We start from the raw sequence: 23,576 nt of genomic DNA on the forward strand, positions 1-23,576 counted from the left end.
GCAGCAGCCTCTCCCGCCCCGCCGCCGGTCCGCCGCTCCCGCGGCTCAGGCCCCGGCTCCCATCCCGCTCCCCGTCCTCCTCCTCCGCCTCCTCCTCCGCCGCCGCCTCCTGCCGGCCCGCGGGAAGCACGGCCGCGCCGCCCGGAGCTCCGCCATCGTCCGGCCCCACCATTTGCGGCCGCGGCGCACCGCCCCTTCCGGGAGCGCCGCCGCCTCCTGCCGGCCCGGCCCGGCGCGGCCGCCTCGCGCCGTGGTTCCGCGGTGCCCGAGGTCGGAGGTCCGGGCTGGGTTTCCAAACGTTTATTAAATAGAAACCAACACAGAGGTACCGCTACAGCGCTCCGGGCGGGGCCTCGACACGGGGTGCCGTGGGGCGAGCCCCCAGCCCTGGGGTGCTGCAGGGGGAAGCCAGCGGGGTGCTGGGGTGAAGGGAAGGAGCTGCTCCTCACCTGCCCGTGAGCCCCCCGGGCTGGGCCCGAGGGACAGGCAGGGCTTGCGGGTTCTACCTGGTCCTCTGAAGGACCACAGCCCCCAGCTCCCGTGTCATTCCTGGCCGGTGGCTGGCACCCTGGATGGATTCACACCCCTACACACACACACAGCGACGTTCCAGCCACACAGAGTTGGTGCCCAGTGAGTCTCGGCCACCCTCCAGGCTCATCCTTCACGGCTGCCCTCATCCCCATCACCCTGGCTACCCCCTGCCAGGAACCATATCTCCAACACCTCCGCACCCCTATGACAATAAATACTAATAAATACAAACTTCTGAACTTTTTGCTCCCAACCCAGGGCCAGGTTGGGAGAAGCCTTCCCCCTCAGCTCCAGCCACACCTCCCAGCTCACAAAAAAAAGTCCTGGGCGCAGCCCTGGGGTGCTCCCCAGCCCTTGCCCCTCCTCACAAATCCCCTTTGGTGATGCCAGCTCTGCCCCAGGGCACAGTGACATCAGTGCTGCTCAGGAGGATAGGTGCATAGGGTTGGGAAACTTCAAGGCGGCTGCACTTGGTCTCTCCTTTACTCATTGATCCCCAAAGCTCTGGGCTGGGCACTCCTCGGTGGCCCCGAGCAAGGGAGAAAGTCAGGGCCAGGGCGAGTAGCGAGGGTTCCTTGGCATCTCCGTGAAGGATTTCAGTTCATATGGGATCCCCGAGTCGACCTCGATCGACTTGCGTGAGAAAAGCAGCCGGATGTTGTCGTGAAGGTAGATCTTCCCAGACTTGGAGCTGTGAAATCTGAGAGGAGAAGGGTGAACAAACTTCAGGCATGGCAGCAAAGGCCAGGTCAGCCTCGCTGGGAGCAGGGGACACAATTCCCTTCCCTCCCATGGCCCCTGGTCAAAGTGGCCACATTCTGGTTGCCTTTGGAGCGAAAGTGCCCACTGTCCTTGGGCAGGACGGCAGCTTCCACCTCCCTGCAGCCCTTCAGTGCAAACAGAGGCTGGTCCCTGCTCCTCCCCACAGCTGTGGGGTCAGGCTGCCGTATCCCTAGACAGCCAGATCTGTAGGTTTGGGGAAGGAAACATAGGGAAAAGGGGTCTGGGAGCCCAAGGTGCTCCTGGGCAGGTCCCCATCCCACCCAGTATCCCTACCTCAGGTGCATCAGGTAGCAGAGGACCCTGCGGGGTGGGCCAGTGCCTGGTGGCTCACTGCAGGCCACGGTGGCCCCTTTCTCTTTCCCCACAGGAACCAGGAAGATGCGGTGGCGTAGGAAGGTCATGTGGTTGGCAGGCATGTCCTGGAAGTCGTACGTCACCAAGAACATCTTCACCACAGTCTTGTTGGGGTTAAATAAGGTCTGGGGGTAGAGGATGGGTGGGTGGGGGTCAGACAAGGAAGAGCCCAGGAATAAATCCAAAGGTAAGGCTGGGGCATCTGGGAGCAGTAACAGAGGACACAAGGGACCAGAAGAGTCATCCTTGCTGCACATCAGACCCAGGGGGTTTTGCGTGAGGCCCAGCTCTTGCCCAGCCCATAAAATCCAGTAAACATTGCTCAGAGACCCAACCCACACAGGTTAGTCCTCTCCACCCACCTCCACTCTTGTGCTCCCATCCCATCCTCGCTGCACATATACACTCTCCTGCCAAGGCCCCCACCAGCCTCGACCTTCCCCAGATCTCCTGTCCCTCTATCCCTCTGCCAGCACCATGGGGAGCCCCATGCTTCCTCCACTGTGCTTTTTTGGTGGCCATGCAAACTCTGTACAAAGCTGTCTGGCTGCTGCTTCAGTCAAGCGGAAAAATATCAGAGAAACTGTGGATGCCCCACTCCTGGAAGTGTTCAAGGCCAGGCTGGATGAGGCCTTGGTCAGCCTGGTCTGGTGGGAGATGTCCTTGCCCACAGCAGTGGATTGGAACTAGATGATCCCTTCCAATCCAAGCCATTCTATGACAATGCAGTGTATCTACCCTGAGAAGCAACAGGAGCCCACCCACCACTCACCACTTGGATGGTTCCAGCTTTAGGAACACTGTAACCCTTCTTTCCCAAGGCCTCCAAGTCAATCACTCCCTAGGGCAAAAGAAACGGCATGTGTGAGAGGGAGAAACCTATAGCCCAGCTGGGACCTGGCACAGCACCGAGATCCCACTTCCTCTTTGCTTTGCAGGTTAAGTGGTGGTACCCTCAGATGTGTAGTTGCTCGAGCCATGCTTTCCAGAGAAGAGCAGACTCAGAGAACACGCAGTGTCTGGACACAGCCCTCAGCCACCTCCCCCACAGGCCCAGCCCTTCCGCGTACCAGGAAAGGTGAGGGCGCGCTGTGTTCGGAGATGTCAAAGTAGGTGACGTCCACGGGCAGGGTGACATGCTGGGGGCAGTAGGAGCCGCTGGCACCGATCTCTGCGGTGAACCCCTCGATGCGTCCTGATGGTGCAAAGCGCCCTTTCAGGATGGACTCCTGAGAGAGGAGGAAAGCATTAAAGACCTTCAAACACTGTGTAAGGTCAACAGTCTGCACTACAAGCACATGTCTGTGGACCCTCGTGTGCCTCCAGGCTCTCTGGAGACCCTGGCTGTGCTTTCAGAGAGAGACCCCACAGATGGGCTTAAACTACCGTTCTGACACAGAGAAGGACGCGCTGGCTGAGCTGTCCTCTTGGTGAACATCTGCCAGCCAACACAGCCAGCAAGCACTGGGCCCTTGGGACAGGCCACCAAGCCCCATGCCAACTGCTGTAAGAAAGCAGCTGGCTCCAATCAGGCTCAGCTTCTCCCATGGTGGTGCCAGCCCAACCCGAGCTCTCAGGACCCACCTCCATCCCCAGCAGGCCATCGTGACGTGGATGCCTTTACCTCAAAGTTGCCCAGCAGAGCATGGCTGACAGTGGTGGTGGCCCAGGATGCTGCAGAGGAACGGGTCCCTCTCCGGAGGCTGCTCCGGAGATGTCGCCTTGAGAGAGAGAAGAATATCAGCATGGGACTGGAAAGCAGAGACCTGGGCCGCATGTGTTCCTGAGATTGCAGATCCCTCCCCAACAGGGATGAGGGCATCTCCCTCTTTCCTGCCCCTTTCCTCAGTGGAGGTTGAACTCGTTTTCCTAACCCTGGAAGCAGCCTCCCTCCACCTCACAGCCAGGGCTCTTGTGGGTCTTGCAAGTCAACCCAACCTGACCACCCCACTGGGATGTAGGGTGCTGGGACCACTGTACTCAGGACCCTGCAGTGAGGCCTCGCTGCCGCGACACTCACGATTTGAGGCGCAGCCCACTCTTCAGCCTCCTCCCGACCGTAGTGCAATCTGCAGAGCTCTGGAAAGGACATGAAACCAGGAACTGTATTAGGGCAGCAGCTGGGGACTGCGTGCCCCAGGAGATGCTACCACTTGGCCTGTCCCACAGTGGTCCCAGCAAATGAGACAAGTCCCTCTGAGGCAACAGGCTGGGCAGCACAAGGCATACAGGGGCTACAGGGCTGCCCAAATCCATAACTAGCTACAGGGGCACATCTTCACTCTCCCAAAGTGGCCCTGCTGAGGAAGGTGGTGGTGGTGCCTGAGCCAAGGGTGCAGCACACAGCCTCCCACCCTACAAACCAGGTCCCAGGGAATGGTAACACATACAACAAGGTTCCCTGGCCAGTCTGGGAAAAGTCCCATCCCTAGGCGATTTGCATGAAGTCTAGGCACAGGGTTGTGCTGCTCTCAGCTGTGCTCCTACAGCTGTAGGGTGGGGGCCTAAAACTAGGGCCACACTGTGGCCTCCTTTTAAAGGCACCCCCTTTTCAGGGGTTTTCCTTTCTGGAAGCCACACAAAGGGCAGCACAACACAAAGGGATGATGGAACTGGCTGGCATGACCGGGAAGGCATGACAAGGGAAGCTACTGGAGAGCCTCACTCTGCAAAGGCAGTGCTGGGGCAGCCAAGCTGGGGACAGTCACCAAAAAGGGCACGTGGGCAGGGATATAGCTGTGTCCCATGCACAGTGTATCCCAGCTCTGAGAAGCAACCAGCCAAGGGTGCCTCTGCTTCTGCAGAGACAAGTGACAGCCTACACACTGCCAGTCCCAGGGCCAGCCACCAGCCACTGCCCAGCTCATGCCCGCACTGTGCCACTTGGACAATACATAATGCCATGCCACTGTGGGCTACATGCCCACAAAGGACAGCTCTGGGTGTCCCCAGGACGTTCCCTGCCTCCTCCTGCCCCTGCAGTGACACTTACCTTGGCTGTGGGAAGCAGGTGATTCCAGAAAGGGGCTCCCTTGGCGTCAGTGCTGCGGCAGGCTGTGGGCACTGGGTGGCATGGCAGGGCTCTCTTCTTCCTCACCAGCTGGGATAAGCTCTCATCCTCAGAGCAGGAGTCAGCTGTAATCTCACCAGCGGGCAGCAGCTTCCTTTTGGCAGGGCAGCTAACGCTGCTGCTGTTCCCACAGGGTGTCTTTTCCTGGGAGCTCAGGCTGCTGGGCTCAGGGCTGAGTAACATCTGTGGGGCTGGAGGCTCCTTGCACCCATTAGCCACCGGCCATTCCTCTGCTTCGCCAGCCCCACAGCTGTGAGCGGGGCTGCTGCCTGGCTTCTCTCCCCTCCCACCATAGTCCAGCTGGGGTGTTTGTGCAATATTGTGCAAATCAAGGTCAAGTAGGTTGTGGCCACTCATTCGCTCCCCATTCTCCCAGCAGTCTGCAAGCTGATTCCCCGAGGGGACAGGGCAATCATCTCTTGTGTGCAAAGTACTGCAAGCAATGTGCTGTGGCCAGAAGGAGGAGGTATCTTGCGGCTTGTCCTCTCTATTGGCCTTGGGGCTGGGGCTGCTCACGCATCGGTGCTCCACCACCTGCAGCCCACTGTGGGAGAAGTGCTGGGCAGAGCCGCACAGAGAGAGCTCGTCCACCAGCAGACCATCCTCAAAAGTATCATCGTCCTCCAGGGCAGCCTGTCCCAGGCCCCCATCACGCTTGCTGTCCAACCCTCCACCCCAGTGAGTTCGTTTGGGATCCCGCACCCCCTCTGGAGTTCGCTGCTCAGGGTAGCCCCTCTTGAGAGTCGGATGACTGCCTGCTCGCTGCTCCGTGCTCTCGGAGGAGCTGGAGAGATGGGAGAAGATGGAGACCTGGTAAACCTTCTGGCGCTTGATCTCTGTCTCGTTGTAGCCCATGAGGATGCCATGGTGGGCACAGTGCTGTGAGGAAGGCTCCAAGGCCGCCTCTCCACTGGGTCGGGACAGGCTGGAGTCAGTGCCGCGCTCCGGGGGCAGAGGCGTCTCTGTGTGGATGTGCCGCATGGAGCCTTACTTGGCTGGACCCCACGTGGAGTCAGAGTCAGGACAGCCCATGCAGCAGCAGGAAGGGGACAGTAAAGTGCCACAGGTGATGCTGAGAGGGCAGGAGCTGGACTCCTTGCTCAAGATGTCCAGGTGAGCCCGCCAGTATGGGGCTCTAGAAAGAGAAAGGAGTGAGGTCAGATGAGATCATGGTCCTTGTCCAGCTTTCCAGCCCTGCTGGGAGGTAGGCAGCTCACCCTGGGATGGGAGGAGGAACCAGCCCGGCGTGGCTTCTCCAGAGAACCCTGTGGCATCACTCACCTGCAGGATCAGCACTTCCCTCCTGGCCTGGGCACTGAGAGGAGTCTCCAGCTGCGCTGGAGGCTATTGTGGACAAGTTTGTACAAGTAAGGAGAAGGGGGTCTGCCCTCTGCTGGGGATCTGATGTACTCGTACTGCTCTGGAGTGCAGGAATAAGGCAGGTCAGACCAGTCCCAGAGGCTCAGGACTGTAACCACTCCATCGGGTGCCAGCAATCAGATCTGTGAGTCCTTGCCAAGAAAACCTGTCCCAGCCACATGCGCCGAAGGACGCAGGCTGACTCAGGCTGCCAGCCTCGCAGTAGGGATGGGAACCTGCCTGTGCAACCCAGAGGAACCTGAACCATTATCACAGCTAGCTCTGATAGCTTGGACCAGAGTTCTCAATCGCATGGATGAGCAGCTGAGTGGCACCAGCAGCTGCAGAGACCACCATGGACTCCTGCACCATCCATCTGCCCCTGTACTATCCATGTCACCCATCCTTGCATGCCTGGAGGAGTCGACCTCCTTCATGCTGCGCAAGGCCTTGATTTTTATTTTCACCATGTGTCAGAGTTGTGGCCATAAACTGTCCGGATTGATAAACCCTGAAATGTCTGCAAGAGACAAGGAGATGAGATGTCTGCATAAAAGTCAGTGGCATGCCAAGGAGCTCCAGAGCCTGACAAACAGCCTACAAAGAGCCCACACCTGCCAGCTCTGCCCTTTGCCTGTCTCCACAGCTGCCTCTGCTCCTCTGGAGCTAAGGCTTGGGGCAGGCACGCAACAGAAGCAATTCTTCAAGCAGGTCAAGGCCATTTGGAGACCAAGGCCACAAGTGGTATTTTCCTACTGTGATATGGAAGGAAAGGTGCCAGGCCAGGGTGATTGAGCCCAGGAAATTTCTTCTAAGAGAACAATGAAAGCATGCACCTGTACAGGCTGGGGGCCAGCCACCTGGGGAACAGCTTTACAGAAAATGCCCTCAGATATCCTGGTGGACACCAAGTTGACTGTGAGCCAGTGGGGCACCCCTGCCACAAAGAAAGCTAATGGTATCCTGGGCTGTGATCCTTTCCCTCTGCTCAGCACTGGTTAGGCCACTTCTGAGATAGTCCAGGAAATGGCCACAGGGATAATTAAGAGACTAGGGCATCTCTCCTGTGAAGAAAGGCTGATAGCTGTAACTGTTCAGCCTGGAGAGAAGGTTCAGAGGGGATCTCATCAATACCTGTAACAACCTGAAGGGATGGTGGGAAGGTGATGGTGCCAGCCTCTTTCCATTGGCATCTAGTGACAGGACAAGAGGCAGAGAGCTCACAAACTGAAATACAGCAGGCTCCGTCTGAACACCAGGAAGCTCTTTGTTATTGTGCAGGTGAGGTTGCACCTCCTTGCAGATCTACAAAAGCTGCCTGGACACAGTCCTGGGCAACATGCTCTGTGTGTCCCTGCTGGAGCTGGGGCTGGGCCAGACAGACAAAGACTTCAGCCACTCTGTGATGCTGTGTAACCCACCACTTCAGCCTGTCCTGGCTGCCCCCACACTCACCCTTCTGCAGCAGAACCCCACTCCACTCCGGATCAATCTCCCCGTCCCACAACGGGCGATCGTTGGCACAGCTAGCTGAAGACACTTGCCAGCCAGGCACCCCCCAGAAGCGGCGTGGCTGCCGTGGAATGGCTCCCACCATCACGGTGTGCCTCCGAACCTCTGCACTGTCCTCTCCAGCTCTTTAGTCTCCACGGAAGCTCTGAGGGGAAAGAAAAAAAGTGGGAGATGCAGGGCTAGCATGATTTAGATGCTCACCAGGAGGAGATGGGCAGGAGGGTGCTGCCTGCCTTCAGGGTCACACATGCAGAGATGGCAGTCTTGAAGTCTAGCCTCTCCCAGACTCCCAAACCCAAATGCCACATAAATCTACAGGTCACTTCAGGCAGTACTTTCACCTTATTTTCCCTTTAAATAACAAACACTTTAAGCTAAGCTGTGAACTCTCATACCTTGCTCGTGCTTTACACTCTTTTGCTTGCTTTCCTGCATGAAAGTCTGTGTAAATGAAGAGATCCCTACTTCTTCAGCGAGGTGAAACAAGGCTAAGTGCAAGCTGTTGCACATGGATCAGCACAATCCCAGTTATGTGCACAGACTGGGGAACTCCTTGAAAGCAGCCCTGCAGAGAAGAACTTGGGCATTCTGGTGGACAAAAATCTGTACATGGTGCAGCAGTGTACACTTCCAGCTTAGAAGGCCAACAGCATCCCGGGCTGGATCAACAGAGCGGTGGCAGCAGGGACAGGGAGGGAATGTGCCCCTCTGCTGTGCCCTCGTGAGGCCCCATCTGCAGTACTGCGTCCAGGCCTGGGGCCCTCAGCACCGGAGGGATGCGGAGCTGTTGGAACGGGTCCAGAGGAGGGCATGGGGATTATCAGGGGACTGCAACACCTCTGCTATGAAGAAAGGTTTTGGGAGCTGGGCTTGCCCAGCCTGCAGAAGAGAAGACTCTGTAGAGACTTCCTTGCAGCCCTTCAGTATGCAAAGGGGGCTTATAACCAGAAAGGAAACCAATTTTTTACATAGACTGATAGTGATAGGGTAATGGGGAGTGGTTTTAATATAAAAGAGAGGAGATTTATATTAGATGTTAGAAAGTGATGAGGCACTGTCTCAAGAGTAGCTGTGGTGCCCCATCCCAGGAGCTGCTCAAGGCTGAGTTGGATGGGGCCCTGGGCAGCCTGAGATGGTGGGGGGCAACCAGCCCACAGCAGGGATTGGGGCTGGGTGAGCTTTAAGGACCCTTCCAACCCAAGTCATTCTCTGATTCTATGGTGATTCCATGATTCTTTTTGGTGATCATTTCATAGCTTGCTTTCCAAGACACTGCAGATCACCAACAACATCTGGGCCTCCAGCTAGTTGCTGGTCTCATGTCAATTCACATTTTCCCCCACAATGCAGGATGTTTTCCGGCCATACAGACAAGGAAAAGTACTTGCAATTGTTTCCCTCCAGTAAGAGATGCCTGGCAGGGAAGGCAGAAACAGAAGCCTGAAGGCCCTGAGACTGGAGGCTGGTTCCCCACCAGCCTCCTCCAGAGCACAGACAGCATCTTTTCATGTAAACAGCACTCACCTGCTCAGAGGCGCCCTTTATGTATGAAGATTCGCAGACGAGCACAGCTCCCTTGTGGTTATAAACCACGAGCACTGCAGCTTTGATGCCTGGAAGAGGGCAAGGAGGAAAATCAATCTGAGCAGGAGCTCGTGGTCAACACTTTCACAGCAGGCAGGAGACCTTGGGCACCTCCACCCTCAGCTCCTCAGTCACAGGACTTCTTGGAAGCTCTGCAGTTCCAGGAAGCTCTGGGTAAAGGAGAAAGTGCTGCCCATTGCTGGGGACTCTGCGCCTCCCTCCCCAGTACAGCCTCAGCTGGAGGCTGTCTGGAGGGAAGCTGCTACTTGTCCCACTGGGCATCCTGACTGCAAGCACTGTCCCGAAGCCTGGAAACAGCAGGGTCAAGCAGATAAACAAAATCCCAGCAGGGATGCTCAGAGGCACCAAATACACAAGTGCACCCCTTTCTAGTACCCTGGACCATCAGATGCTACATTAGTGCAAGGAGGACCTTGCCTGACCTAGACTGCCTCAGAAAACATTCTGCTCCCTCATTACATTTCTCGTAAGATTTGCAATTAGTCCCAGTTCTGAGGAGCAGGCCAGCCCAAAAGCCACCTCCAGCAAAGCCAGGGGAAGGGCACCCCCAGTGAGCAGCCAGAACACAGATGCAACATGTCAGCTCCCACAGAGCACTCACAACACAGCGAGTCAGCACTGCAGCATAACAACCTCCTGGTCTAAAGCCTCAACAAAAGCTCTTTGTGAAGCTCAGCCCCTCCTGGCATTCCGCAGGAGGGAAGGCAGGTGGATGTCTGCAGCCATGGGAGGATGCCGTGCTGCCAATACACTGTGCTCTGCCCATCTAGAACAGGGAGAGCTCGAACATCAGGTGGCTGCTTCCCTTTTCCACCTCCAAGGCAGACCTGCACCATGACTTCCATGGCACGGTCAGCCACCGGGAAGCAAAATCAGCAAAAGTCGGCAACAGTCAGCATGGGGTGGTGGAAGGAAGCCGCATCCTTCCTTTACGTGTCCATGCAGGACAAACGTGCAGGTTCAGCCTTTGCTCTTTCCTTCTCTGCCCCACGCCCCTCTGTAGTCACAGCCCTACCCAAGTCCTCATGCAGACAGGCTGAGCCCTTTGCTCCCCAGCAGCAGCTGCCTTGCAGGAAAGACTGACATCACAAACCCATCCCAAACGAGGTCTCTACACCAGTTCCCAAGGGATGCCAGCACTGGGCAGTAGTGCGTGTACCCAGCACAATAGGCTGCACCTCACCTTGCCAACCTATGTGCCATTGTCCAAAGCATCATGTGGGGAAATACCAGGATTCCACAGCCCACCTCAAAAAATCCAAACTCAGAGACTCCAAACTCCTGCAGCCACAGCAGGGATGGGGAGACATCACCGGGACATCTCATCTTTCTCTTCCCCTAGAGCCAAGCATCTCCAGAGCCCCACTTCTGGTGGCCTGGATGGGACAGGACCAGGTCTGAGTCCTCACTGCCCCACTGAGCAGTATGGGTGCCAACTCCTGGATGCAGCACATGGGGCTCCCTGTCCCCAAGCCAGAAGTCCAGCCCCTCCCACGCCCAAGCAGCTGTGATTTTGCTGGTGTTACACCCCACACTGGTGCTATGAAATAAGACTGAATAGGCTTTGCCTGCAGGGGGAAGCTTGGAAAGAGCTTCTGCTCACACTGAGCTCCCAGGCCAGCTGGAGGAGATGAGCAAGGCAGTCACCTGCCCCAGCCCAGTGTGCAGAGAAGCAGGATGGCGGCTGCCAGTGCACAGGCAGAGCTCTTTATCAACCACATGTTGAAGGAGGAGAAATTCACTGCTACAGCTCTGCAGTGCCACCAGGGTCACACCCCAGCTGTGGTTTTGCAGGGCTCTCCCAGCACCTGGATCAACAGCTTTCCCCTCTTCTTCTAGCCTGGCTACGCCTGGGAAAGGGCACAACACTTTGCCAGCTATGGGACACGTGGTGCTAAGGCACCTGCAGGGAAGGGGGCACATTCCAGGTGCTGGGACAGAGACCCTGAGTTCCCTGGGGACACCGAGCCACCAGACCATGACGCAGGATGACAAAGCCAGGTCTGGGGGTCAGGGACATGGCTTACCTGCTGCTTTCATTCCTATTAGCATATCCAGGGGGAACACAGGATAAACAAACCGTGGCCTCAGTCTGCTGGCAACAGAGCAGGATGGCGGGAGAGGAAGGGTCCCCGGCTGGGCGATGCAGCAGCTGTACCGCATGCTGGGATGCAGCCTGCAAAAGGATCTGTTGCTGTTTTAACCGTTCTGCACCACACACATCGTGGGCCAGAAAGGAAGTGAGGAGGGTGGGAACAGCTCTGCCAGTGTGGGGAGAGACAATCTGCCAAGGAGCAGCCCTGGGACAGAGGAAGCTCACCCGGCGGGACTCACGGGGCTTTGCAGAGGGCAGGTGGCCAGGTCTGAGCATCACTGCCTGAGACAGAGCACCATGACTGTGAGCTGGTGGGGATGAGAGGGCTCCTTGCACCTTTCAGACAACAAAAAATTAGAAAACCAACCCCAAACTGGCTTTTATACTGCTTCCTGCTCCCTCTCCTGGGCAGTGCTAAGGAAACCTTTGCAGCATCACTGAGAGTGAAGCAGAAACCAAGCAGCACAGAAGAAGAGGGGCTGCTGTTACAGGAGGGCACAGAATCATCCTCAGTACAGAGCACAAGGCAAGAGAAAAGGCAATGGAAACTGCTGGAAAGTGACTGCCTGGAGGATAAACCATAGCTCTGCTGGTCCTATCTGAACCCAGAAAAAGGAAGGAAACCTAACCACAGAAAGCATAAAGCCACAGAGCTCCCTGGCACAGGCTGAGAGCAGAGCTCGAGAAGCAGAAAGTTTCCAGTACATCCCTGAAGGATGGCAGCACAGCAGCAACACAGGCATCAGAGTATGGTTTTTCCATGGCCTCTGCGAGATTGGGTATGCCACCATCAGGAGAGATACAGACAGGAGACACCGGGGACACTTCCAGCACCGTCCGTGGGAGAGGTGGCAATGGGAGAGAAGGCAGTGAGAGGGATGTGATGGAGCAAATGGTGCCTGAAGGGCTGAGCAGGGTGGAGGTGGCTGTGGCACTCCCCTAGGCTTCAGGCTGGGGAGGAAGGAGCTCACAAAGTGGGAAGGAGGGAGAAGGGAGGAGAGAGGATGCAGAGGGAAGGAGCATCCCACTGCAAGGGCAAGCCCTGCTGTCAGGGGCTCTGAGGGAGGCCTGCTGCCATGCCAGATTTATGCAGCTGCAGAGCCTCGCTCGGTGCTGGCCCTTGTGCAGATAACAGAGAGGAAGCCCCAGCCCAGGCGCTAAGGATGGGGCAAGAGGTAGCACCCACACTAAGCTCCTGGAAACCCGTGAGAACAGACCCCGCTCCTCCCTCTGCCACCGTCCCAGCACATCCCAGAAGGGTCAGAGACCCCTGCATGCTCAGATATTCCCAGTCTCTGCCATGGGCTGGGGTCTGCCCCGCAGCGCCTCCCCAGCCTCAGCCCCACACACAGGTGCCATGGGAGGCTGTGTGGACACCGAGCCTTCGTGCCTGGCCAAGCCAGGAGAACACAATGAGAGCTCTCCCAGGAAGCCCGGAGGCTTCACCCCCGGTGCCTGGTTTGCCTCAGACACCTTGCCTTGGCATTTCACATACCGGCAGCAATGCTGACAATAGCCTGCAGTGGGGAAGGGGGGCTGGCAGGCTCTGCAGGCAGATCCTATACGCGACAGCCACCTGTGTACGGCTTTCCTCCACGTCCAACCCCCCTGCCAGCCTCCCCTCCATGCACGGCTGCCCCTCTCCCCCAGGATAGCACAGTCCAAGAATGAAAAGCAGCCTAAAATCCAGCAAGAACATCGAGCTGCTCTCCACAGCCGGCAGCACCCCCTGCCCACGCAGCCCAGCCCAGCCCAGCCCAGCCCAGCCAGGCTCAAACCTCTGCGATGCAGCCTACAGCGATCAACCCGGAGCCCACGGAACCTGCAGCACGCAGAGCAGGGAAATCCCATGCAGCAGCCGCTGGCAGGAGGACAGCCCAGGTTGAGGACAGACCTTTGTCTCTGCCTGCCTGTCTCGATCGCTGCTGGAGGAGGAAGAGGGGGGCGGTGGGGGGGACAGCGAGCAAAGATAACACCCCTAGGAGGGATGTCACAGTCACGTTAATCACTTGGAATTCCAGCCAGCGCAGAGCCGGGCGCTGCAAATATGGGCAGCAAATGGAGATGCTCAAAGCTCTGAAATAATTGGATCCTTTCACAAGAGCCGAGCCCAGAATCCAGCGCAGGAATTCAGTCCCCGGTGGAAGTCGTGCGATCAAATAGGCGGAGAGGCAGGCACGGCACACGCAACGCTCAGCCGCCGCCGGCTCCGCACCCCCGGCGCCGCTCCGCTCAGGTGTCTGCCCGGCAGCAGCGACGGCACCGGAGGGCCGCGACGGAGAGCCCCGCGCGGAGCCCGGCCGGGGCCGCCCCCTCCCCAGCCAACTTACTCCACTTGTGGCAAGGTGCAGAACCGCTGCCAACGTGAGAGAGGGTTTAGCGGAGGAAAGCAGAGGCCTCGGAGCCCTGCCTGGCCGGGAGAGAAGCCCATGGAGAGGAGAGCCCCGGAGCTGCCCACCGGCCCCTGCGGGGCGATGCGCGGCGCGGAGGGCTCGCGGGCCCGCGTCGCCTTCCCGGTGAGACGCGCGCACGGCACATGCAGGCTCCTGCTCGGCGCCTTAACGGCGATGAAAAGGCACGGAGGCTTCTGCCAGAAAACAAAGAGGCAGCGGCAGAGCTGGGGGTGGGGAAAACTCTCCGCTGCCCGAGAGGATCCCTGCGGAGGCAGCAGGATGCTGCCGGGCTGCACCGCAGCTACTCACCCCTGCCAGCCCGCGGTAGCACCCACTCGCCCGGCGAAGGGAGGACGGAGGGTGGGACGGCCGCGGTCCCCTCCCCGAGGACGCGCGGGGTGGGAAGTGCCGCAGGACGCGAGCCAGGCCCAGGACAACAGCTGGCCACCAGGGGAAAATTCCTCCGGGCCGGCTTCGCCTCCCCGAACGCCGCTGCGCCCTTCCGCCTCGGGGTGACCACCGCGTGCTCCCGAGGGGAATGTGCACCCAGTGCCAAGCACGAGTTTTACCACGAGCGCAGCGCCGCGCACGCTCCGGACACCGTGGTGGCACGGCGGTGGAGGTCACCCCAGAGTGACAAAGGAAGCGCCCGCAGCACAAGCACGTCTCTGATCACCCTGCATGGGGACACGAGGGCAGCTCCCAAACCGTGCCCCCACGGGGGCAGCTGGGGGAGCAGGGACTGCAGCGGCCGTGGGACCGCACAGAGTGGCGGCTCCATCCCTGACCTCGGTGCCAACCGGAACCCACGGGAAATTTTGCGCTATTTGTCACGGCCACCCACTCCCTGGATGGCTGCAAGAAGCCAAACCGGTGCTGGTGGAGACGCAGGACCACGTCTGCTCTGCCTCCCACAAGGGCCACAAACAGGGCAGCTACATACTACGACATGCCCAATAGGTCATTGTCCACGCAGGACTGGACCATCGCCATGCTAACTGATGCACAGACGTTAGGATTAACAACTCGAGTCTCTGATGTGCCATGGGCAGAATAACACCTTAGGGTTACTCCCGCATTGGAAGCCCTGGGGAACTGTATCCCAACCTGTTTAACGTGACCCCAAAGGAAAGGCAAATCAGTTACTGTCAGCTCCCTGCCCATCCACTCCCTGTCACACGGGAGCGTGACCTCACCTCACCACTCTGTGAGCCCTGCAATCAGCCACAGTGCCTGATCCCGCAGGGCAGCCCAGCTCTGCACCCCTGCAGCACACTGCCTGTTGCTCCCACCCCAGCCCCATCCTGCACAAACACCAGTGTTTACAGCACCCCTGTGTACATCCCCCACGCCTCCAACTCTTTGCCTGTGCTCTGCTGCCACAACCAACCCCAGACTCCCCCTGTCCCTCCCATAATGAGTCTCTCCCTGCACACACACACCCCATAGGTCCGGGCAGTGAGTCCCCAGCACCCATCTGGCCATGCCATAGCAGTGTCACCTTTCCCTACCTCCCTGCCAAGTTACCACAGAAGGTCCCGGGGATGCTGCATTACCCGGAGCGACTCTGGACACAGGCATCAAAGCTACAGATGGAAGAGGGAGCAGGCTGATTGCCTGCGGTGAGGAGGGCAGCAAAGACTGTGCAGGCAGCGCTGACCCCGTGGGAACCGTCCTGTCTCACCACAACCCCTCTTGCGATACACTTCCCTTTACCGTAAGTGCCTCCAAGGGAGGTGCCCGGGGCACTCGGCTCAGCGTCACGAAGCTGCAGCCTGCAGATAAGACAGCAGCAGCTGCAGGGACATTCAGCATCAATTCCACTCCCTGTGCGAGACATCCACGTGGCACAAAAGGAAGAGATACCACATGGGCCCCCACCCAGCTGACCCCTTTCCAGCTGCGATTTAGGAAGCACCATGGCTACAAAGGCCAGAGCAGTGCCTGGGCAAGGATCCAGATGAGCTATGGACATGTTTGGCTGTAAAGAGCTGCATGCACCCAGGAGGGCTACTGTGGGGAAGGAATATTTCAACCACAAATTCAATGTCCTATCGCCTTCAGGGAAAGGCAAAAATCTCTCCTTCCAGTGGGAACTGAAGGCAAGAGAGAAACTCTCTGCTGGCATTTAGGAAAAGGTGTCACAGCTATCCCCTTAACACTCCCACTGCTGCCCAACCAAATATATAAAAGTAAAATCATAGAATTGTGTGAGTAAGAAGGAACCATCAAAGATCACCTGGTCCAACTCCCCTGCAATGAGCAGGGACAATCACAGCTCCATCAGGTGCTCAGAGCCCCTCCAGCCTGATCACTGGATGGAGTCTCCACCACCCCTCTGGGCAGCCTGTTCCAGTGCCTCATCACCCTCGCTGTAAAAATCTTCTTCCCTATATCCAATCTAAACCTTCCCTTATTTAGTTTGAAAGCATTTCCCCTTGTCCGATCACCACAGATGCTGCTGAAGAGTCTGGCCCTTCTTTCTTACAGCCCCTTTAGATACAGACAGGCCGCTCTCAGGTCTCCTGCAGCCTTCTCTTCTCCAGGCTGCACAGCCCCAGCTCTCAGCCTGTCCTCGTAGGGAGCTGTTCCACCCCTCGGATCATTTTGGTGGCCCTCCTCTGGACGCACTCCAACAGGCCCACGTCTCTCCTGTGCCGAGCACTCCACCTCTGGACGCAGTGCTCCACGTGAGGTCTCACAGCGCAGAGCAGAGGGGCAGGATCCCCTCCCTGGCCCTGCTGGCCGCGCCACTTTGGATGCAGCCCAGGATCCGGCTGGCTGGCTGGGCTGCGAGGGCACACTGCTGGCTCATGCCCAGCTGCCATCCACCAGTTCCACCAGTACCCCCAGGTCCTTTCTGGCAGGGCTGTGCTCTATCCCTCGTACTGGCAGTGGGGGTTGCCATGACCCAGGTGCAACACCTTGCACTTGGATTTGTTGAACCTCAGGAGGTTCACCTGGGTGCACTGCTCAGCCTGTCTAGGTCTCTTTGGATGGCATCCTGTCCCTTGGGCACCACACAGCTTGGTGTCACCTGCAAACTGCTGAGGGCGCACTCCATCCCACTGTCCGTGTCATTGATGATGATATCAAAGAGCATCAGTCCCAGTACTGACCCCTGAGGGACAGCACTCGTCACTGATCTCCATCTGGACACTGAGCCATTGACCACTGCTCTCTGGGTACAATCTTGCAACCAGTTCCTCATCCAAGTACACAAGTTCCTTTGAAGCGTGGCATGGGGGTTTGAAGGTGTTGGGATGGAAGTGCTGGATGGAGTTGCCAGCATCGAGGGCACCAGGGACACTGGTGACAGTGCTTCAGGTCACAAGGACCTGCCCCAGAGTTATATGGCAGGTGCAACCTGCAGGAATGACACAGCACCAGTCTCCAGCATACCAGTATCCTGTGATCAGTATCCTGCATCTTTGCAGGATGACAGCAAACAGGGATATGTTTGAGAAAGCTGCACCCACAGACAACCCTCCCAACCCAGACAGGAGCCCCTGGGTCTGTCTTTGTACAACATTGGGGATCCCTGTACAAACCTCGCTTGCTGCTGCTGCAGTCTGGTTTGCTGTGCTGCTCCAGCTCAGAGATCTCAGTGCTCAAGTGTAGTACAAGAGGTATCCAAGTAACACAATGGGGCCCAGAGCGATGCAGAGCAACAACGTGGAGAAGCAGCCAGGGGAAGGCAGTGCACAGTGCTTACATCAAGATGCAGCCCAGCGTCAACAAGCCCAAGGGAAAAGCTGAGATGAACAACTTGAGAATGGAGCTGGGGACAAACAGAGGCTCATGGGAACACCCTAGACCTTGAAAACCCACATGAAAGTGTCTGAGGAGCCTGAATGCCAGATGGGGAGGCACATGTCTTTATTGCCGAAGGTCAGCTCTGCCCAGGCTGTGTACACCCTCTTTGCTCTGTTTTGATACTCCTGCAGACGGCACAGGGCAAGTGCTAAAAACCCTTTTGGCACTTGCACACGGGACACAGGCTTCTGGAGCATCAGACACCGGGGTCAAAGTTAGGAGATTCAATAAATCACAGAGTGAAGCTGTTTCTGAAGACAAGGCTGATGAGGCTGCCAGCAGCCAGCCTCGCAGAAGGACAGGATCAGGAAAAGAGCAGCCATGAGAATAAAAGGCTGGCAAAGAAACAGAAAATACTAGGAGCAAGTAATTCTTTCCAGACAGTCCTTTAGGCTCATCTCAGCCTCCATCTGCTCCCTATCTGCTCGGGATGGTCAGGCAGCTGAAGCCTCTAAAAAGACTCCCGGTGCTTTCCCCTCCAGTCACTACCGACTCCAGGGCTGGGACAGGCACCACAGGAAAGATAACCCCGGAGCCCTTCCAGCCCTGCAGCTGGGGGCCAGCATCTTCTCCAGACCCCAAGAGCACAACCACCCTCCTGCAGATCACACTCCACGCTCCTAGCAGAAAAGGGTGGGTGGTTTGTTGCCCCATGCTTTACCTCTGTGGTGTTGGAGATGGGCTTGTTATGACTGAGCAGGGAGGGAATAGCACAGTCCTCTGGGAAGAAGGGTGCTCCAGCTGAGAAACATGGAGACAAAGCAAAGAGCTGGGTGATGCTGCAGCAACCGAAGGTCATGAGAAGGACAAAAAAAAAAAAAAAAAAAAACCACCAAAAAACATGAGCTGTGACAATTTCAAGTGCAATGAGGAAATTTTTTTCCTAACATCTAATCGGAATTTCCCTTGATGCATCTTGTGCCGTTGCCTCTTATTCTGTTCCTGGACACTCCCCTGGACAGCCTGTCTCTAGCTTCTCTCCAAAGCCACTGGCACCCCCCATCCCAATCCCTACTGCTCTCAACCTCTGCTCCTCTGCTGGCCTCCAGCCTCATCATCTCCATGGCCTCACCTTCACTTCCAGATGAGGAAGGATGCTGCAGCCCACTGATTTCCATCCCTTCAAGCCAAAGGTGCAGCCAGGCAGGACAGCAGGTGCCTGCAGCCAGCCACAAGCAGCCAGCCCCTACAGACTTTAGGAACATAGAAACAAGAGACTGACTGCAGTGCAAAAACCAGGGAGGCATGTTTTCAAGTATTTGACTCATAGCTCCAGTTGACAGAGGCACCAAGCACCCACCTCAGTGCCTGCTGCAAAACACCAAGCTTATCCCAAGCTGGGAATCCCAAATACATGGTCTGGAAAGTTTGGCCCTGCTCTCCTCCTTCACTCAACCTTTCATGTTTTTCTGTGCCTGCAGAGATCATTCCTTTTTTCCCCTCCATGCTAACAGTGCAGTAGCATTGGGATTGAAGGTTCTGGGCAGGATACAAACAGGACAGAGACATGCGTGGTTTGTGTGGCACACGGTTGAGTCAGATCCTGGCTCATCCCCACCACTCCACTGCCTGAACCCTGGGTGCTGCCCTCAGCAACAGAGCTCAGGATTCCCCAGCTCTTAGGAAGACCCTGCACCAGGCCCTGGGGCTCTCTGAAAGCCCAGCCCTGGGACAGCACCTGCCCTGTGCTTCCTGCTGACTCACTGCCCTCTGACTCACCCTCTCCTCCTGCCTGACTCACCCATTTTACCCATCTGTGGGTGTCAGGGCAATGCCACAAGCTCAGCGAGGCAGCAGCAGGGCAGCAAGCTGGTGCCAAGTCCCCGTTCTCCCTCAGCACTTGGCAACAGTGGTGACACTGCTGGCTCATGACCCTGTCAAAGCGGCAGGGCAGCCCAGAGTGAGAGTGGTGCCATGTGTTGAGATAAGAAGCAAGGCTGGGGATGGGTTTCTCTGGGCTCTGAGGCTGCCTTCCAAGCAAACCCGGTGGCTTTATCAGCCCTCCAGCAGCTGGACCCATCTCTGGTTGCAGGACAGTGACCCAGTGCTGGATGGCACGGATATGCCACTGGATACAGCCCAACATACATTCCCAAACTGCGTACCTTCACAATTCAGGTGTGAGCTTGTTAAGAGCTCGGGTTTTCTTGTAGCGTGGCTATGGTCACTCAGCATCAACCAGCACTGCAGTCCTTGCAGGTTTGGCCAGTTCCCAAATCTGAATGGTGGAAGCCACGCACATGACGCATAGCTTCATGTACACCTGTCCTTCACGAGACCACTTCTTAGACTGGCAATTCATAGAATCATAGAATTAGCTAGGTTGGAAAAGACCTACAAGATCATCCAGTCCAACCATCCACCTACCACCAATAACCCCACTAAACCACGTCTCTCAACGCTATATCTAAATGTTTCTTGAACACCTCCAGGGACGGTGACTCCACCACCTCCCTGGGCAGCCCATTCCAGCACCTGGCCACTCTTTCAGAAAAGTAGTGTTTCCTCATGTCCAGCCTACATCTCCCCTGGCGCAACTTGAGGCCATTCCCCCTCGTCCTGTCACTAGTTACAAGAGAGAAGAGGCCGGCCCCCGGCTCACTACAACCTCCCTTCAGGTAGTTACAGAGAGCGATAAGGTCTCCCCTGAGCCTCCTCTTCTCCAGACTGCACAATCCCAGCTCCCTCAGCCGCTCCTCATGAGGCCTGTGCTCCAGACCCCTCACCAGCTTCGTCGCCCTCCTCTGAACACGCTCCAGGGCCTCAATGTCTTTCTTGCAGTGAGGGGCCCAAAACTGGACACAGTACTCAAGGTGGGGCCTCACCAGGGCTGAGTACAGAGGGACAATGACTTCCCTACTCCTACTGGCAACACTATTTCTGATACAAATTCCTCCAGCAGCAGAAGCTCAAACAAACAGGCTTTGCTTCACATTCTTTCCTCCCACCATTCCTCAGCACCATTCCTTTCCAAGGGTTCCTCAAATGATCTCTCCTCCAGAGGTGACAGAAGGCAGACAACCCATCACTGCTGCTTGCTAAACATCAGACTCAGCAAGCAACTCCGTAGAGCGGAGCACGTCCATCTGCGTCAAGGAGCACTTGCCCAGGCTGCTCCTCTTCTTGCTGCAGGAGGACAGGCTTTGACAGTGCTGCAATAGCGTGAGGTGGTTGAACACCACATATCCAGAGGGGTCACACAGCCCCAGACATGTTGGGGGCCCTTCCATCTGGGAATTAGGACCAGGCTAAACCATCCTCCCATCCCTGGAGGTGTTCAAGGCCAGGCTGGATGGGGCTACGAGCAACCCGGTCTAGTGGGAGGTGTCCCTGCCTATAGCATGAGGTTGGAACTAGATGACCTTAAAGGTCCCTTCCAACCCAAACAATTCTATGACCCATTCTTTGATCCTTTGGCCAGGGAAGGACAATGCACTGGGCTGAGATGTCACATATTTAACAAGAACAAAGAACATTTTTCTGCCAAAGCACAGGGGTATAAGTCAGAGCTGCTGGTTCTCCCTAGATTTTTACGTGTGTGGCCTAGCACCTCCCCATGCCTCACCACGTACACATAGAGCCTTTCTGCCTTCTCAGGACAAACAAAACCAAGATGTGAGCCATATAGTGTCACGCAGCTTCCCCTGCACACATCCATCAGGATGCTTCACCCCCAAGGTCCTTCAAGGGCAGCAGGGTGGCAGATCCGCAGGGTTCATTGCATGCTGTCACCACCATGGTCACAGTGTCACCAATGTGACAGCGCCCAGCAAACACCTGAATAAAACAGCAGCCACTAGAGGGACAGGCCCAGCCAATTTAAATGCATATGCTTAAATCAGCCTCTGAAAAGATGGGCTTCCCAACAAGCCTTGGGCATCCAGGAGAGCATAGATAACCTTTGCCCCTGTACACCTGGGAAGCTGCTCTCACTCTGACATCCTTCCCACACTAAGCGATCCCCTGCAACTGCCTTGTGCCCTGCTTCTGCAGCCCATATGGCTGAAGACCAGCAGAGCATCCCTCCAAGGCACAATAGCAGGACCTCGCTGCCTTATAACTGCACGTTTCAGGGCAGCAAGGTGGGAACTGTCAGCAGAGATATTTATTCACTCACCTTTAAGTCAGTAACATGCTTCTGCCAAACAAAATGCCAAAGGGCAGTGTTTGGAAGGAAGGATTGGATTTGGAAGGAAGGATTTGGGGCAACTACAGAAGGAGTTCAGGTTTTTTGAATGCAGATGCTAAGCAGCTTTGCTGAGCAGCAGTTAGTACACAAAGGTGGTGCACACAGCTTGTTAGTCTGACATCCTCTGAGGTGAACAGATATTATCATTTCCAGGAGCTTCATAACAAGCTTTTCACTTCTGGGTTCTCCTCACAGCAGCTCTGTGTTCCCCATGTTTACCCTCACAGTGCTTGAAAAAGTAGAGCAGTTGAGTGCTCTGGGGGCTGCAGTGACCCTATGGAGCTGCCAGAGAGGACAGAGCCTGTAATAGAGTCTGTTCCCCTCCCAGCATTGCCTCTCTGCCAATGCCCAGGGAGATGAAATAGCCGGAGCTGGCACCAGCACTCATGGAGCATTCCCCGGGACCACTTTCCATCTCCTAGACAGAGCACAATGAAGCATCAACCTTTTGTTCCAAAAAATCACATCCAAGGTCATTCGATCCAACGTTAGGACCAGATGTGGAATTTCTTTAAATAAAAGCTTAGATCAGGGAGCATACCCGTGGTGAAGGATGGAGCTGAATGGCCAAGTGCCTGCTAACCAAGCTCGTGAAACGTAAGGACTGAGCTTCCCCTTCTGGTCAGTAACACAAATCTGAGTTTACTAAAATTGGAAAGCCCACCGTGTGGCTTGCAGCTGGTGCTCACCCTTCCTGCAAGCTGCAAACCCCTATTGTCTTGGCAGCCTCGATCAAACCTCCCTCTGCAAGGGGATGCTCTTGTTGACTCAGCACATCCTGCAGCCCTGCACACATACTGGGTGGGCTGGCTCACACCAGTCAAGCCTCAGGATGGAAATGTGCTGTGTCCTCCTTCCACCTTACTGCAGGAAGAAAAATGGAAGATTCTGCCATCCCTTCCCTAGTTTCTTTTGCTGGTCCTTCTGTTGCTGTGCCCCATGGGGTACCCAGAACAGACAACACAGCCTAACCACTTCCCCCTGGATCAAAAGCCATTCTCTTTCCAGTAGGTTCTTTCTTCCTTCTTCCAGCCAACTTTACAACAGGATCCTTCCCATTTAACCAGCCCCCTCATTCCTCCAGGGGGAAGATCCTGCTACTTTTGCCCTGATCAGTTCCATACTCTCACCCTGACCGGGGGTACCCAGACACTCCAGGGTGCCGCTCCCTGACCACTTCTCCAATGCAGAAGGATGCTCCACACATTTACTAACAGCCTCAACAGCAGGGGCAGGAATGGCACAGCTTGATCACTTTCACGTTGAGGAGTATGATATGGGGAAAATAACAAAACTGAGCCACTCCAAAATGCATGGAGAGAGGGTCTCAACTGAGCATTTGACCCAGGCCTCCTGGCTCCCAGCCTTGCATTCTGTACTCATTTGTTTCAGCACACAGCTGAGCTTTCATTCCCTCCCCACCCCCCCGCAGGGACCGAAAGCTCCCCATGCACTCACTCTCACTCAATTCCACCATCTCTTCTCTCTCTGCTCCACTTCTGACAGTGCTGCTGCCTCCCAGCAAAGGGGTCTCCTCCACCTTTCTATTTCAACACACTGGGAGAAGCTCAATCCATTCCCTCTATTCTTATCACAACCGTAAAAGCCCTCTTTGTTCCTGCCACAAACTGTTCCTTACCACCTTGGTTTAATCCTTGGGGAACCCCCTCAAACTCAAAGTACTGCACAGAAGCAAGGCCGGTTACAACATCCATGGCAGATTCTACAACAGAAGAGTGCTGACAATCTGCTGGTGGCTTGCAGGATGCAATGAGGGGAAAAAAAAAAAAAAAAAAAAAAAATAATGATAATAGAAAAGCGGGACTGTGGCAGTAGAGCAGCTCACACAAAACCCAGGGAAGAGCT

General features: G+C 56.3%; 1 protein-coding gene across 6 annotated transcripts in view; it reads right to left on the reverse strand.

Moving 5' to 3' along the window:
• FAM214B (family with sequence similarity 214 member B) overlaps positions 286 to 23,576 on the reverse strand; it is a 35,043-nt gene continuing 11,752 nt past the window's right edge. For 2 of the 6 annotated variants that reach the window (XM_021380095.1, XM_021380101.1), the window contains 9 exons: positions 9,137 to 9,225; positions 7,556 to 7,757; positions 4,664 to 5,876; positions 3,692 to 3,750; positions 3,296 to 3,392; positions 2,742 to 2,900; positions 2,444 to 2,512; positions 1,591 to 1,796; positions 286 to 1,234 (listed from right to left, as the gene is read on the reverse strand). In XM_021380095.1, the coding sequence (XP_021235770.1) occupies positions 1,081 to 1,234; positions 1,591 to 1,796; positions 2,444 to 2,512; positions 2,742 to 2,900; positions 3,296 to 3,392; positions 3,692 to 3,750; positions 4,664 to 5,722 (1,803 nt within the window). In that variant the 5' untranslated portion in view covers positions 5,723 to 5,876; positions 7,556 to 7,757; positions 9,137 to 9,225 and the 3' untranslated portion in view covers positions 286 to 1,080. Of the gene's footprint in view, positions 1,235 to 1,590; positions 1,797 to 2,443; positions 2,513 to 2,741; positions 2,901 to 3,295; positions 3,393 to 3,691; positions 3,751 to 4,663; positions 5,877 to 7,555; positions 7,758 to 9,136; positions 11,394 to 11,551; positions 13,994 to 18,182; positions 18,301 to 23,576 lie in introns of those variants that run through there. The other 4 variants (XM_021380098.1, XM_021380097.1, XM_021380099.1 and 1 more) reach the window with 4 other exon arrangements.

Source organism: Numida meleagris, chromosome Z (genome assembly GCF_002078875.1).
Source record: "Numida meleagris isolate 19003 breed g44 Domestic line chromosome Z, NumMel1.0, whole genome shotgun sequence".
NCBI classification, from domain to species: Eukaryota; Metazoa; Chordata; class Aves; order Galliformes; family Numididae; genus Numida; species Numida meleagris.